Genomic DNA, 17305 nt, shown 5'->3' with positions numbered 1-17305 from the left:
CACAGTTCTGCCCCACAGAAAGACATCATTGGTCACATAGAATTGGACAAAAATCAAAACCAGTAATGACCTGGGTAAACAATTGATGGGGGATGGAACTGAAGAATTAAAATATAAAGGAATACGGACAAAAGACACAGGCCTCCCAGCTTGTGGCCTTGAGGTTTTTATGCTGTGACTGGAAGTCTGATGGAAGCATACTACTCTGTGTGCTTCTAGTGTTCTAGGGGAAGTGGAGAGAACAGCAACTTTTTTTTTTTTTTTTTTTTTAACAGCAACTTCTAAGTGAGATTCATTAGCAAAAAAAGAAACTGAAAGTTCTGGGATTACAAGTTTGGAGTTATGGAGCAGTTTGATGTCTAAATCAGTGAGTTTTCTCAAAGTATTTCATCGTATACTCTGCTCTCCCCAGTTGTGGGACCAGAGAGCCTGCAGCCAGAAGAGCCAGTCTGGAGCAAGAATGAGCTGTGTGGAAACTCCCAAAATCCTGTCCTAAGACTGGCAGAAATAGAACTGCTTCCTCCCTGTTCTGGGCCTGCATGTCTCATAGACAACTCCTAACTCTGCCACCCTCAAGGTAGTCACACAGCCTAGTGGCCAATAAGGATATTTCCAGCCAGCACCTAGAATTCCTCTGCATGCAAATGAAGCATTTCCAGCACCTCAGCTACAGCCAATAATGTGCATTCACTCCAAAAACTCTTAACCACTCCCCAAGGTTTATATAACCCTTGTTCACCCCCAATAGAGAGAACTGTTGCACTGAAAACTGTCTCCAGAGAAAGCTGTTTCTCCCATACTCTACTGAAGATCCTGCCAACCCACCCCAGCTAAGCTTCATTCCTTCCTGTCCAGCCCAGGGCATAATGGTGCCTGATACCCTGAGGGAAAAAGGAAAAGGAGACCCAGGTCAGCACCCAGCTGTGGCCTGTAGCAAGATTAGTTGACTTCTTGTGCCTCCATTTTCTCATCTTCAGAGCAGACAGTAGTGTGGTCTACATACTGTGTCGGTTCATTATTTCCATCTGACACAAATAGTCACTCAGAAACAGAGCTTCAGCTGGGACGCTGCCTCCATCAGATTGGCCTGATAGGACAGTTTCTTGATTGATGATTGATGTGGGAAAACCAAGACCACTTTGGGCAGTTCTGCCCCTGGACTGGTAGTTTTAAGTTTTACAGGAAAGCAAGCTGAGCCAGCCATGTAAAACGAGCCGTAGAGCAGCATTCCTCTGTGCTTTCTGCCTCTGCCGCTGTTGTGTACAGGCTCTGACTTCCCTCTGTGATGTTTTGTATAAGCCACAAAAGGCCTTTCTCCTGAGTAGTTTGTAGTTGTGGTGTTTATCACAGCTACAGAGTGAACCAAGACATGTTCTGTGGCTGTAAGGGTTAAAAGAATCTATTTGTGTAAATTATGCCAGTGTGTGAGGTGACAAGGACCCGTCAGATCCTGGGCAGGGCCATTCCCTGCCTACTTTTTAGATATAATGTAGCAAGAATCTTCTTTTAAAGTAATAATAATTAATAATAATAATAGCTATAGCTCAGGTGTTTCCACATCAAGTTAATGCATTTATACAGATACTCCATACAGAAGGAGTGGGATTTTGTAAATTCTTGCTGGGTAAGAAGACATGAACTAAAATGGCAACTATGGTTACACAGGATGTGTGCATTCAGTTTTCTCACTAGGCAGGTGTGGGCTGTGTGCTAAGAATGGTGGGATTTCTCAGCAGACACCTGTATGGTGTGAAGGCGGAATGAAGAGGCTGGCACTTGAAGGGCAGAAAGAACCAGAAAAGCAGAACCAGTAAAGATTCTTGGCAAGTTTTTCGGGTCTGACCTTCACCAGTAGGAAGTGTAGAGAGTAGGATGAGATGGTTCTATAAGAAATTGGTCAGCATGCCACATTTTCTTGAGCCTAGTGGCCCTGCCTATGAACTGGGTTCGGGAAGAGTATCCATGCTGTCATTACCAGGCCATCCCCCAACAACACCACAATGCCTGTGGGTTGGTAAAGGGCACAGAGAAAAACCACTCTGGTGTCAGGGAACAGAATCTTCTTTATTGCACATGAGCAACTAGTTAGTCCTATAGTGGAAGCCTGTGACTGTGATTCGTTAGTACAGTACCTGGGATTGGACAGTGAGTGTTCACACCACCTGGGTCTCTGGAAGAAGCACATGAAAGGAAACGTGGAGAACTCAGACATATCAGCAAGCCAGCTGCCAGCTTCTCATGCTACTCCAGTGTTCTGAGTTCGATAGCATGGTGTGCCGTGCTTCTTACTTAGAAGAACAGTGTACCGAGTAAGCAGACCACCAGCTTATGCCTGTATTTCCTCCTACACACTCAACTCATGGAGTCGCTGCAAGAATTCCATAACTAAAGTACCCACAATTTGAGAAATCATAAGGAAAAATTTTGTCATGTTCCAACCAAAAATACCCTTCAAAAGCCAGGTGTCTTCCTATGCTGGAACTGTGTTGGTAGTTCTCTCTGAAGCAGGTGCTTGGCCTGGCCTTATTTCTTGCCAGGGGTTTATTGCAGTTATCGAGAGTATGTCAAGTACTCACATTCCCCTAGAGACAGTAGGCATCCGATACTGGATCAACTTTTGAAGCATCTCTGTTTCCAAGCACTGGCTTAGGAGGTACAAAGAGGTTTATTTTATTTTTTACCTCAGCCTGGTAGAGTCAGGCTTATTTCCAAAGTAATTAATGATATCCTCATCTTGTGTATGATGCAGATCGGTTCAACAGGGTGACTGGAGTTACAGTTTCTTTCTGAACAGTTCCAGCAGCTGTGTGCACACTGAGCTGCCTCAGGACCAGTGAGTGGGCTTGCTTGTTTTCTGGAGGCAGAGCTGATGGAGGTCACAGTGCAGTTCTTCATGCAGGGTGACACTCCCCTAGCACACTGGCATGTCAAGCAGGAAGGAACGTACCCACAGGCACCCTAATTGAAACATTTCTCATATCAGAAACTTGAATGTGTTTGCCTTAGATGAGTATAGTGTCAGTTGAACAGCAGCTTTTAAGAACAACATAAGGTCCCAACATAAGCCATCAAGAATTGCCTTACAGAAAGAAGCTTTGCAATTTCGTGAGGTCCATTTGTCTATTCTTGATCTTAGAACATAAGCCATTGGTGTTCTGTTCAGGAAATTTTCCCCAGTGCCTATGTGGTCTAAGCTCTTCCCCACTTTCTGTTCTATTAGTTTTCGTGTATCTGGTTTTATGTGGAGGTCTTTGATCTGCTTGGACTTGAGCTTTGTACAAGGAGATAAGAATGGATCATTTTGCATTCTTCTGCATGCTGACTACCAGTTGAACCAGCATCATTTGTTGAAGATGCTATTCTTTTTCTATTAAATGTGTATGACACCTTTGTCAAAGATCGGGTGACCATAGGTTCGTGGGTTCATTTCTGGGTCTTCAATTCTGTTCCATTGACCTACCTGGCTCTCTCTGTACCAATACCATGTGGTTTTTATCATGATTGATCGGTAATATAGCTTGAGGTTAGGGATGGTGATTCTCCCAGAAGTTCTTTTATTGTTTGAGAATAGTTTTAGGAAAGGATCTTTACCAATCCTACATCTGATAGAGGATTAATATCTAATATATACAAAGAACTCAAGAAGTTAGTCTCCAGAGAATCAAATAATCCTATTAAAAAATGGGATACAGAGTTAAATAAAGAATTCTCAACTGAGGAATATCAAATGGCTGAGAAGCACCTAAAGAAATGCTCAACATCCCTAGTCATCAGGGAAATGCAAATCAAAACAACCCTGAGATTCTGCCTCACACAAGTTAGCTTGGCTTAAGATCAGAAACTCAGGTGACAGAAGATGCTAGCAAGGATGTGGAGAAAGAGGAACACTCCCCCATTGTTGGTGGGATTGCAAGCTGGTACAACCACTCTGGAAATCAATCTGGTGGTTCCTCTGAAAGTTGGGCATAGTACTATCTGACAACCCAGCTATTCTACTCCTGGGAATATACCCAAAAGATGCTCCAACATATAACAAGGACACATGCTCTACCATATTAATAGCAGCCTTATTTATAATAGCCAGAAGCTGGAAAGAACCCAGATGTCCTTGAGTAGATGAATTGATACAAAAATTGTGGTATATTTACACAATGGAGTACTACTCAGCTATTAGAAAGAGTGACTTTATGAAATTCATCGGCAAATGGATGGAACTAGAAACTATCTTCCTAAGTGAGGTAACCCAATCACAAAAGAACACACATGGTATGTACTCACTGATAAGCAAATACTAGCTCCAAAAAACTCTGAATACCCAAGAAAAAATTCACAGACTTTATGAAATTCAAAAAGAAAAAAAGCCAGAATGTGGATGCCTCAGTCCTTCTTAGAAGAGAAAACAAAACACTCATGGGAGGAAATACAAGGTCAAATAGAGGAGCAGGGATTGAAGAAAAAAATCATTCAAAGACAGCCTCACCATATGCAGCCACCAAATACAAGCACTATTGCTGTTGCCAAGAAGTGCTTACTGGCAGGAACCAGATATGGATGCCTCATCAGAGACTCTGCCAGAGTCATACAGATACAGTTGAGGATGCTTGCAGCTAACCATCAGACTAAAAACGGGAACCCCAATGAAAGAGCTAAAGAAAGGACTGAAGGAGCTGAAAGGGTTTGCAACCTGATGGGAAGAACAACATTATCAACCAACCAAACCCTCCAGAACTCCCATGGACTAAATCACTAACCACTGAGCACATATATAGAGACCCATGGCTCTAGTTGCATATGCAGCAGAAGATAGTATTATCTGGCATCAATGGGAGAAGATGCCTTTGGTCCAGTGAAGTCATGCCTTTCCAGTGTAAGAAAATGCCAAGGCACTGAGGTGGAGAGGGTGATTGGGAGAGGGAGCACCTTCATGGAAGCAAGTGGAGGGGGAAGGGGATAACTCAAAATGTAAATACAGAGAATATCCAATAAAACAATTTAAAAAAGAACAACATATACAAGTTGAACCAATATTTGTTGAAAACAAAAATGCTTTTCAGAGAAAGCCTGTTAAAATCAAAATAATAGCAAAGACTATAAAATTGTGATTAGCCAGGTGCAGTTTCTCCTGTGAAGTGAGTGAGTTTGTATTATTTTAATAAAAGGCAGTCTGTAAAAGGCCACGCCTGGGTGTTTAGGAGCACCAAGCTATAAAATCTTCAGTTCTGACAGGTGTGCAGCTGGGTTTGGAGCAGGCACTCTTGAATGAAGTCCATCCTGAGACACCCCTCAGGAGCAGTGGCACTTGTCCCCACTCAGCATCCAGGGCCTCAATAGAAAGCTTAGTTTTGAATCTTGGCCATATGTGGAGTATCTAGTCTGCGCCATGCCTGCTTGGTCATCTGTGTTACTCTCAACTTCCACCATCCACTTGAGGGAAGCCCTGCATGACCACTGCTCTGAGAATCTTCCTTCAGCAGCACGCTAGGACTCCAGAGTGTGGCTCCCTTAAGCCACTCCTTTCCGCTTTTCTGTTCAACGGGAGTCAGGTCACCTGTCCCTCTTTCTGCTCCATGCTCTCTTTGCACCTGATGCTCTTCCCCCTTCCCAACTCATCTGCTTTGTTCACATTCAGTTTTGCTAGGCTGTTCACTTCGAGGCGTGGCTCACTTGGTACACACCCCAAGACTCAGACCCAACCCTCTTGAACAGCAGATGTGCTCTCTTGTATAATCAGCTTTTCCTAGAGCTGGGGACAGTGGTGCTTTTCCCGTGCTCTTAAAGGCAGGGAAGAGGCTTTAGTAATTATCAAATGAGTGAGAAACTATTTCACATTCTAAAATGTCTTTTTTATCAAGCTGAATTAGGAATTTTGGTAAGAATCAGATATGCGGCCAATCCCAGAGGTCTGCCATTATTTCTTTCCTTGCTGGCCTGTAGTAAAAGAAGCGTGGAGGCCCTCTTCCACTCAGCCACTGCCTTACTGAGCATGCTAGGGGTAGAGAGTTAGCGTCTCTCTCTCTCTCCACGTCATCTAGTAAAGGAAACTAAAAGCACTTCTTAGAATGGACAAGAAGTTTGTGAGTTTTCTGGAATGTAGTACTTTGATATTTGAGTGCTTGCTATCCATATACATGGTGTAGTTTAGTAAGCACATGGCACACCAGTGGTTGAAAGGAAGGCAGGAGACAAATTGTGAGGAGAGCCATACAGAGCAGTGTGTGTGAGGGGAAGGCTGGTCAGAACCATGGCCTCCAGACACCAGAAAGATGTGGAGGACTGGGGGTGGCGGGGACAGTATAAACATACTTTACTTCCTGAACTGTCTCACCATGATACAGCTGGGCCAAGTTGTTTAGTTTTGCTCTAATTTTAATCTATGGAAAAATTGTTGTCTTTCATCAATATACCTATAATTTAGTCTAAATGTCAAGAGTGTTTTTGAAATTTTGTAACTTAAACAGCTAGAATTACCATTATTACTATAGTAATTTCTGTGCTTCTGCTAAGGCTCTTTGGACTTGAGAAGAACATTCCCCAAGCCCATCCTAAGCCTTTCCTGATGTCCCGTTACTTAGCATTGGATACATCAACTGCTTTGTTTGCTACACCTATTGCAGTTTAGGCTGGTTAGTGCATTGTAGGCAAGGTGTGCTCCTGTCACTGGAGGTTCGTGTTAATATAGCAACCTAACCATTCTGTAGGGTAAACACCCAATATTATTGCTAGTGGATAAACTCTGTAAAGCCCTTATATGAAGCTGTCCAGTGTGGTACTGGTTGACTTATATATGTGCAGCTAATGCTGAATTCACTAGTCCTTTAAGAGTTTACATCTATTGCTGGGTGTTTCTGGTGTTAAGAAGCAGCTAGGAATTTGGAATTAAGAAATTATTGTGCTAACTTTCTGCCATGCTTAATATGAATACAATCAAATGTTTCTTAAACTTTTCAAAACTAGATTTCTCTACTGAAGAATCCTAAACATTGGTTTAAAAGATTTTGTTTATAGAAATTCTGAAACCTCTTGTTATATCAAATCAACTTAAGCTTGGGAAGTTCTTCCATATGTCTGGCCCAAATCTTACATGGTTTGAGTGCATTTCTTTTCATTTGTACATATGGAAAACAGCTGCCCAGCTTTCCCATTGACAATGTTTATATGCTTTCAGACATCGGTATGGTCACGCCCACTCTTCTTCCTCTGAACTGTGATTGATGCCTTTATCCCATCATAAAAGTTTCCTTTTTCCACCCCTTTAATCATCTCTTGATTCCCCTAAGCATTCTACAGTCTTCCTTAAATCCAGATTCCAAACAGAATATAATTTTCAAAGGCTTAGCATTAGACAAAGTCCTTCCTTCCTTTCCAGCCTTCACAAGCTGTCCTGTGACACAGTAATTCACAGAGGAAATGGGTGACACTGTCAACCTCCAGAAAGATGAAATGGAGGATCCACCACAGATGGGGCCCAGTGTGTAGGCAGTCAAACTGAGATGTGTATAGGACGCTCACTCTCTCTGGCTCACCCTCCTGCCTCCTCTCATGGTCTGGGTTCAGCTGATGCTGCAGCAAGGGCATCAGCGCTTCCTCCCAGCTGTAACCCTCAGCACTGTCCCCAGTTGGAATCAGAGATGGATGCAGTGACTGCGGACACACCCCCCCTTCACCTCTGCTCCCATACTTTATGCCGTGAAACAGCTAGTGTGCTGAGGGCATCGTTCTCTGTGTCTGATCTTTGCGAGGGAAGACTGGTTCACAATGCTGAGCACGCAGGGAACAGTTTGTTTTCTAGGGCCTGCTGCTAGGAGAGACGTAGTGTGTGCTGAAACTTGTTGCTCAGCACCATCCCTGATGCTTTGATCTCAGAGTGCTTTACAGTGTATCCTCTCTGTCCTCTCCCTGTCCTTAAAAAGTGACGTTCCTGAGTAGCAACCGAGTCTTTTTTAGATCATGACTGCCATATGAAGTAGACATGCAGGTCTGACCAGAAAGTTCCACAGATTTCTTGTGCTGAAACAGCTGAGCTCAAGACACTCTTGACAATTCTTTCTTTAGTTATATCTGCAAGAAGCATGGGGCCTAGGCACGTGCAGGCAGGAAGGTCAGAATGATTGGGCACTGCACCCCTTTAGTTAGTTTCTAGATGTTTGTAAGGTCTGTTTTAAATGTGTGACTGAGTATTTACTAGTAAGTCATGTAAATTCTTACTGTGTGTTTGCTCTCGTCAGATATTTAGGGCTCATTACATAATACCTAGTCAGTGATAATTATCCTTATACTTTGAGGCTAAGTGATTTTTATATTGCAACCAGTATTCACAAATGCCTAGGATGTCAGCATTGAGGTAACTGCTGCAGGGGTCTCCTGTATTGATGAGTGAAAATGCAAGTCAGTGGCTTTCACGGTAAGACACAAGCCAGAAGTGCCAGTTTACGTACAGCGGTGTTCTTGGTTCCATTCTGGTTGATCTCCAGCGTGCCCGCATACAGTTAAGAAACATCGAGGGGTAACCTTTTCTGTCCTTACTGAAGTCAGAATTCCAGGGGGTCTGTTGAGACTGTCTGCAAGCTTGTATGTTAGAGCAGAAACTAAGGGTCTGATGTGTCGCGGTGAACTCCATGTCTGTTTTCTTCCCTGCTAATGCTGTGTCCTTCCGTCACTGAGCCGGCATTCTGAGTGCGTGCTGCACCGAGGCGTGGAGTGGGGCCGCTGCATGTGTAACCTGTGTCCCTTTTACAGTCCAACAGGCAGCCTGCTAAGTTAAACCTCCTCACCTGCCAGGTCAAACCGAATGCTGAGGACAAGAAGTCTTTTGACCTGATATCACGTAAGTCCTGTTGTTAAAGCCAACTGGTCATTGTGGTTCTGACAGCTACAGGTCTGGTTATTTAAGCATCAAGTTTTCAGTGGGGCTCCTCAGATTTAACTCCAGCATGTTTAAGGAAGCTCCTGAGAACCTTTTGTTTGCTTGCTTCCTTGTTTGAGGCAGAATCCTACTTCGTCCCCTAAATCAACCTTGAACTTAAGCAAGCCTGCCTCAGGGTTTGCACCATCTCCAGGGTCTGAGTTTTCATTGTGACAGCTTAGCTTGTCTGTGTGATGTATTTAGAGTGTGAATAAACGGGTGGGTCTGTTGCACACCTTTCTGCAGGGGTAGGTGGATCTCATGAGTTGAAGGCGAGCCTGTACTACGCAGCAAGTTCCAAGCCAGCCAGGACTGTGTAGTAGACCCTGACTCAGAAAAGAGTAAGACTCTAGGCTTGTTCATCTAGGCTTGTTTCTAATATTCCCTCAGACACGTTCTCTAACTGTGTCACCATGTCACGTACTGATCTGTAAAGTTTTGATGGGAAACCCAGACACTCTGAAGTAGTAGGAGATTCCAGCTTGTACCTGTTGATTGAAAAGCACTGGTGTAGATGCAGGAATGCAGGTACACCACTGTTGCAATGTGTCTGATTTGTCCAGTACATTCTTGCAAAATCAAGCTCTTCATGGAAAAACCAAACCCCTTGCTTCAGACTGTTGTTTTGAACCTTGTTGAACTGTTGTCACCACACCCTCACTCTGTCGCTGCACAGCACTTGGCTTTTCTCCTTGGTGAGGGGTAAGACCAGCCACCAGCTCTCTACCTGTGGCCATGTTCTCTGTGTTCAGCAGGTGGGGGAGGGACTGTTTTGCTGGCCTGCACTGACTGACTCACTTTGCAGCGACTTCTGCAGAACAGTAAGAGGCATGTAGCTCTGCAGAGAGCACTTTGTCACGTGCTCAGTTCCATCCCCAGCACCTCAAACCCCAAACAGATAGGAGAGACCAGAGCCACTCTATACTGTCTGAAAGTACAACAGGGACTCAAAGCCCAGCATGGCCAACTGACCAAATGACCTGTACACAGCCCTGCCCTTGATAGTCTCCTATGAGGTCCTGTGACGGAACCATTCGTGAGGAGCTTCAGATGGAGCACCTCTGTACAATTCAGAGTCCCTATAATTTCCATGATTACTCAGATCATTGACGAATTTACTTTATGATTTGGCTTTTAATAGGCATCATTTATCTTGAGTTTCTAAATCTGCCAGATGCATTTTATACAGTATTGCTAATTCTCACTTTCCCATTTTACAGAAGAAAAAGCTGGGTGAGTTGGGCTAGCTCAGCCCACAGTAAGGCTGCCATTTGTATGTGTGCTTTCTGAAGTACACAGTGGTCTCTAAGGGTGCTGAGTGGGTGTATCTGCCTGGAGCACTCACATGTTCTGGAAGCACTTGTATAGTCCTGGGCTTTTTAAATGAACTCTTCTCATGAGCATTCTATCCGCTGTATCGATGTCAGGCCTTTTTGGAAGGCAGAGATAAACCTGCCTGCCCTGGAGCCTGATTCAGCTGGAGAGCATCCCGTTCGGGCCAAGAGTGCTGCTTCCCCGCTGCAGTTGGGATCCTAGAAGGGATGGCAATCCTTTTTGAATAGGAAGTACTGACTTGTGCCAGTTTGCCACTGAACCTCCTCTGGGTCAGACAGGACCTCATTTTTTTCTCAGTCTGTCTTTCAAAGAGGCGTATCGTCGGGTGTGACGGTGCATGCCGACAGTCACAGCCAACGTTGAGGCCAGGTCGAGACTGTCTGAAACAAACAAACAGAAATGCCTACTATCTGCATGGTGTTTGTGACCCTATATCTTAGTCCTTTGTACTTAAGGAAAATAAAACTAATTGACTAGTTAAGCTGCTGGCACATAATGGAGTTTGTGTTTTTGCAGACTTTAAAACTGCTTTATTCGTGCTTGCAGGTATTCTCCTTACTGAGATGTATTTTTGTGTTTTAGATAATCGAACATATCACTTTCAGGCAGAGGATGAGCAGGACTATGTAGCGTAAGTACTTTCAAAATGACGGTGCCGTGGTTTGGAATTAAAGCATTATTAACTACCCTGGTGGCTTGTCATACTTCTTTCCTGTCTCTCTCCATCTGTCCTGCCCGCCTGGGATATTCAGCCCCTGCCTCAGTAGTACTAGGATTGTTGCTCTGTTGTCTCTGGCTGTAGCTTCTTCACATGGCTCTGTGTTCCTCTGGTCTGTATCCATGCACAGCCATTTAGAGACTTTAAGAATAATCACTAAGTCTTGCTCATCTGATGATTATGCTTCCCTGAATTTAGGTGTGTTGCTTGGTGTTTGGTTACAAATTTACATTATTTGGGATGTTCACGGGTGCTGGCTAGATGCTTAGCTGCTCTTGTGAGAGAAGCAGAAACGTCTGGCTGTGTCCTCTTGCTGGACAAGCACGACACAGTCAGAGGGAACCATGTGCAATGGGAAGAGCTAGGTTGGGTTTCACATACCACAGAGACTGCAACCTGAAGTCAGTTTCATTCCTTTCTGCCTCCAGTGGTCTGACATTCAAACAGCAATTTATTGCATTATCAGCTGTTTTTCGTTGGTGAGAAAGCAGTCAGTAAAGCCATTTTGAAATGTTTACACTTTTATTTCTCACAAGTAATTTAGACCAAGTTTCATAAACTACGAAAATTCTTTGTCCATCAGTAATTCTGTCTTAACTCCTTAGAGCCCCAGAACCCTGTTCAGACCATTTGAGGACTCACTCACTCACTTCTTCCACTCCTGTTTCTCTGAGTATTATACTCTGTCTGATCTCAGACTCAGATAGGGACTCTGAAAGAGAACAAGAAATGGACCACAAGTAAGTGGAGGTGAGAGGGAGAGCAGAGGACCTAAGAAAGCTAGCTGCCAAGAGTTATGGGAAGCAGTGAGAACCAGACAGACAGACCACATGACATGCTGTTGGCTCTCAGCTCAGGGATCAAGAGAGACGTGCTGGGGAACCCAGACTTGGAGTCTTAGGGAACTGCCTAGAGATGGCTTTCTTCAGAAAGGTCAACCTAGCCTGAGCTAAAGAAGCTAGCTAAAGCTAAAGACTCTCTGCCTTGCCAGTGCAGGAAACCTGTGGCTTGATATTGCAGCCATGAGCTGGTGACTGGAGTAACTGGGAACAAGACAGGAAGATGCAGGAAAGCTATCCCCAAGCCCACCCCCGACTCAGAGAGGCCTCATTCTTACTGACATCACATTATGCCAAGTGCACCTTGTGTCTTGTTAATGCTCACTCTGAGTGAGCACACAGAGGTCCAGTGCCTGTGTCAGTCTTAGGAAAACTACCTTGAAATACCACTTCCATCTTCCTAATTTCTCTCTCCCTGGTCCTCAAAGCGCTAAGTGGGAGACAAATGAGAAATCTGGGTGATGCCAGGAAGACTTGATCTCTTTCTCTTCTGTCTCAAGCACAAGCCTTCCATGTCTTAGAACACACAGATGGTTCATCCAGGGCTGTGAGGTGCAGGTTTCCTGCCTGTGGGATGTGGCATTCAAAGTAAAAGGCTCCCTTCAGACTCTCCCGATGTTACTGGCTGTTTCACGCCTTGGCTCTCCTTGGACTCTGGTAGGGAAGACAAGCTTTATTTCTGCTCCTTTACCCCCAGCTCCCCAGCTTTACATTACACACCAGCTTTCCTTCCCATGGGAAACTATGAAATGAAAGAAAGACTTCTCACCAAGGAGCAGCTGTCAGCAGCTGCACGTTTGAGTCCAGGGACCTGAATCTAGTCTCACTGGCTGTTTGTTCAGACAGGCGATCTGGCCTCAGTGTCTCATGCAGAAGCAGCAGAGCAGTTAAGGATTATAAACCTACTGGCACATAGTTCGTTTTTATCTTAGAAACTCAAAATTAGTTTTGTACCTTGTATCATTTCCTACATTTTTTGGGTCTACCAAAAGTTTTTTAAAAAAAGAAGTCTTGCAGTGGGATAGGGTTGCAGCTCATTTGGCAGAGTGCTTGCCTAGAATTCACAGAGCCCTGTGCTCGCCCTCAGCATGGTATGAGCCGGGTCTGCGGCTTCATGCCCGAAGTCTCAGCACCTGGGAGGTGAGAGCAGGAAGATGAGACGTTCAGAGTCATCCTTGGTACCCAGTAAGTTTTGGATCAGCCTGGAGCACATGAAACTTCGTGTCAAAGTCCAATAAATGTACATTCACGCTCACTGTGTTCTCAGCCCTTTGGAAATGTACCTATTCTACCAGATTTAAGTCACTTCTTTTGAGAAGAATTAGTTGTCCTTAGATATACATTCCCTACTTACTATGACAAACTTTGTTTTTAAAAAATCATGAGCCTGTGGAAAAGCCTTGAGCCCATGGCATAATGGTAGGTGTTCTAAGAATGTAGACTGTGCTGTTGTAAGCCAGTCCAACTCAAGACCAAGTGTCATAGTGCCTGACACGGTGACAGAAAGTAAGACTGAGCCTACACTCACTGTGAGCTCTAGGGTCCTGGATAACGTACTGCCACTGACCTGCAGAAACAAGCTTCGTGAAGTGTGCTAGAGAAATGGTGCTGGGGTTCAGTACATTCTGCTCCTCCAGAAGACTACAGTGCAATTCCCAAAACCACCCGTAACTCCAGATCCAGGGCTTCAGACCTCTCTGTCCTAGGGCACTTGCACACACACAGCTATCTCTCCTTTCTAACTTGAGACTAAGTTAGAACAGTGAGAGGAACAGACACTAGAACTGTAAACTGAAAGTGAGTGCTACCCTGCAGTGCACCGCCCACAGCCTGCTTTGGTTAAATCTCTGGCTGCTGCACTTACTACAGAGGTTCTCAAGTTGCTGCATATTCTGCCGCCCTGTGTTTCATCCACGCAGCTGCTCAGCCCAAACCTGGTAGCCGTCTGTGCTCGGTGTAAACAGGCAGTGATTGGCTATGATTTGGTTTTGGTTTTTGTTGTTGTTGTTGTTGTTGTGTTTTTGAAAAGCAAATTTGGGGCTTTTTTTCCTCTCGTTATAAATTACCTTTTTTCTTTGAACTTTCAAGTCATTGTACCTTTAGTAACCTGGCAGTAAATCAAAACACGAAAAAAATAATTGTTTCTTTATGGGTGATGCCTGTCACTATAGACTCGCTCGTGTAGTGTGAGATGGGATCCCAAACAGCATGGGGAGGCTTCAAGGCTCAGGGGTTGACGGGTGTGGTTGCTGATAGAAGGCCGGGGGACAAGTAGCACAAGAGATTAGCGAGTCCTCAGAGGACGGGTTTCGGTTCATGAGCACCTTGAAGTGTTTCCTGATGGTGCTTCTGTGTCTCGAGTATTTTCATCTGGGGAGAACCGAGCAGGATGGGCAGAGCAAGTCTGCTGTGCCATGGGCTCACATTTCTTCAGTGTATAGATGCCCTGCTCGTTGAGGTAATGCTAGAGAAATATGGCTGCCCCTCAGCAGAAAGACGCCAGTACACTAACCTCAGCTGAAGTAATAAGAGATAATAATCTTATCTCTGGGAAATTACATGTACCCCCTCCTATGAGTTTTTTTCCTGGGAGGGGGGAGACTCACTCGAAAGACAAGCACATTTTGGTTAAAATTTCTTTTTAACTTTTTCCAAAAAACATAAATGCATAATGGGTACATATATTTAAATTTGACAGTATTTTAAAGGTTTTTCACCTCTATTTCATAAGACACAGTCTGAACATTTCTCCTGTGTCATCAAATGAAATTGACGCAGCCACCTAGATGGCTCAGTGGCCCTGCCACCAAGCCTGACAACCTATGTTAGTCTGCTAGGACCTACAGGTTGGAAGGTACAGTTGTCCTCTGACTTCTTCCACACATGTGTCATGGAATGCTAGACTACACACATAAAAACACACCAAAAAAATGACTTAATGCGTCATTTAAAAAACATTTGATTCAGTATATTTTATGCTTGTTGGACTTTCAGGTTTTACATACAGTTTGGAAGCAAGAGGTGTGTTCAGTGCATTCTGTGTCTCACTATAGTCACACCTGCTGCTGTGATATTACTCTCACCATTACTCAACAGACGCTGTGTAGAGACTTTCTTCACTTCCTGGGTCAGAGGAAGAGTCGGTTTTAGCTGAAAAGGCATGATGGCCAACAGTCTGTGGTAGTGGGAACTGGTTACATCTTACAGATTGAGGGCGAGAAGAGGTACCTCCTTCAAGGCCAGACCCCAGTGACCCACTCGTGGCCAAGTCTAGTTCCCGATGCTTCCCTCACCTCCTACACCAGCTGAAGCAAATGCTCCGTGTGGCCTGTAGAGGGTTTTCATATGCAAACAGGTCATTTTTATGTGCCCTGCTTCCAAGTCATACATCCCTTTCACAGTCATGCTCTTTATGTCTGCCAGAGAACAGACGCCTGCTGTTGGACACATCCCACCTGTCACTGCTTCTCATTGTCCTTCCTGCTCACACAGGATGTGAGCACCTGTGTATTCACACAGGGTATCAGCTACCGTGTCCTCTGTCATCCACTCCAGCCATCTTCCTGTGACACCTACTCAGACATCTCTGTGTGTCATCTACTCCAGCCATCCCTCACCTGGTCCTATATGTCACTTCTCATTAATTTACTGCCATTATTTGTCTTTAATTTTTTGTGATCTAATGGTTGAACCCAGGACCTCATAAGTACTCAAACTACCCATGTCTTATCTTCCAATTTACCTTCTCGTTTTTCCTCACTTTATTGCTATTTTGGGGGGAGCACTTGAGAGAAGAGAGGGATTTTGAAGGTGTGTTTCCAGTAAAGAAAGACAGTGGTACCCTGCCCTTCTGAAGGCTACCCTCGTCTGGTATCTTGACCACAGGTGGATATCAGTACTGACCAATAGCAAAGAAGAGGCCCTAACCATGGCCTTCCGTGGTGAGCAGAGCACAGGGGAGAATAGCCTGGAGGACCTGACTAAAGCCATCATTGAGGATGTACAGCGACTCCCTGGGAATGACATCTGCTGTGACTGTGGCTCATCAGGTATTTGTCCTGTGCACACTGGCTTGTTGAGCCTTTTCTCTGTGGTCTTCAGTGGGGTGGTTGCTTGAGTTCCTTGGAGTTTGGGGGCCAACTTAGACACACACACAGCATGAGCTCTGAACGTGAAGATTCCCTTCACTGGGCTGCTCTTCCCTACTCTATTTTCCCTACCTGGGTATTTCCCAACCTATTCTACCAAGATCACCTAACACAGTGCCACTCCCTGAGTGTGCACCATGATCACTAAGGGGATGAAGATAGAACATGGTGCTCATGAAGTAAGTGCAAGTCTCCCACACCCAACTAAAGTAGTGTTAATTCAGTTCACTCTTTCTAAGTCTTGTGCTTCTTCTACCGCTGTCCTCACAGTGTATGTGTTCATAAGGTACCCAGCATCTTCCTCTTACAGATGGGGATAAAAGTGATTTGCTTGTGGTTGAAATGCAAACCTGGTGCTTCTGAAGATTGAACCAGAATCATGGGTTAGAGCTACTTGTATCTGAATGTACACAATGGCTGTAGGATTCAACGCTTCTTAGGCCTTCAACCCTGTCTGTGACTGGGGCAGTAAGGGAACCCTGGCACAAGGCCTGAGACTGTCCCATAGGCTCTCTAGGGAGAGGACTGAAGCAAATTATTATAAGGACAAATGGCTTGACTCTGATTTTTAGTTGATGTTAAAGGGATCCAAGGGCCTCTGCATATAAAGCACAAGCCCCAGATTCCTACATCAACCCTTCCCTGGAGCTGGTTCTGACCAAGGTTGACTGCTGGGTGAGTCTCCTCTGGAGCCGGCAATCTGAATGACATGTCTTGTGTTTCATCAAATCTTTTCCACAGAACCCACGTGGCTTTCAACCAACTTGGGTATTTTGACCTGTATAGAGTGTTCCGGAATCCACAGGGAAATGGGGGTTCATATTTCACGCATTCAGTCTTTGGAACTAGACAAATTAGGAACTTCTGAACTCTTGGTAAGTCCTGCCCTGTGCTTTAGAAGAAAGGTTTATTGTCTCGGTATTTGACATACTACTCTTGAGAGATATGTTTGTTTTTAATAGTTACAAATAATGATTACTGCTTATTTCTGTTTCCTGTATAAGGGAAAAGAGTGAACTACAATGAACTAGCTCATCCCTATGAAAAGGGCTTCTTCTGAGCTGCTATTTTAGGAATTACTTTTTATACTGTTCACGACAGTGCTGAAGTCTGTGTGCAAATTACCTAGTGGTTTATATTGTTAAGACTAATGACTGGATAGTTTCTCCCAATTTAGCCTTTGTTGCCTGGGTATTTGTAAAAGTAGATCTAACTTGTTAGCTAGTATCACAAAAACAGTTAGCCTTAGCCTAACTTACGTAGTTACTAAAGAACTAAACTGCTTGATATTTGAAAAACGTGAAGGATATGAATACTTTAATTTTTTTTTCTGCCTTTCCATCGATATTGAACACTTTGCAGA

At 44.3% G+C, this 17305-nt stretch overlaps 1 protein-coding gene across 3 annotated transcripts in view; it reads left to right on the top strand.

Moving 5' to 3' along the window:
* ASAP1 (ArfGAP with SH3 domain, ankyrin repeat and PH domain 1) overlaps positions 1-17305 on the top strand; it is a 276123-nt gene that overhangs the window by 217880 nt on the left and 40938 nt on the right. For all 3 annotated transcript variants that reach the window (XM_080939796.1, XM_080939795.1, XM_080939797.1), the window contains 4 exons: positions 8737-8824; positions 10820-10868; positions 15680-15843; positions 16684-16817. In XM_080939796.1, coding sequence (XP_080795922.1) covers positions 8737-8824; positions 10820-10868; positions 15680-15843; positions 16684-16817 — 435 coding nt within the window. The remainder of the gene's footprint in view (positions 1-8736; positions 8825-10819; positions 10869-15679; positions 15844-16683; positions 16818-17305) is intronic.

Source organism: Micromys minutus (assembly GCF_963924665.1).
Source record: "Micromys minutus genome assembly, chromosome: 27".
Taxonomy (NCBI): domain Eukaryota; kingdom Metazoa; phylum Chordata; class Mammalia; order Rodentia; family Muridae; genus Micromys; species Micromys minutus.
Note: the sequence above shows the minus strand (reverse complement) of the source record. Positions and strands in the feature narration are given on the sequence as shown.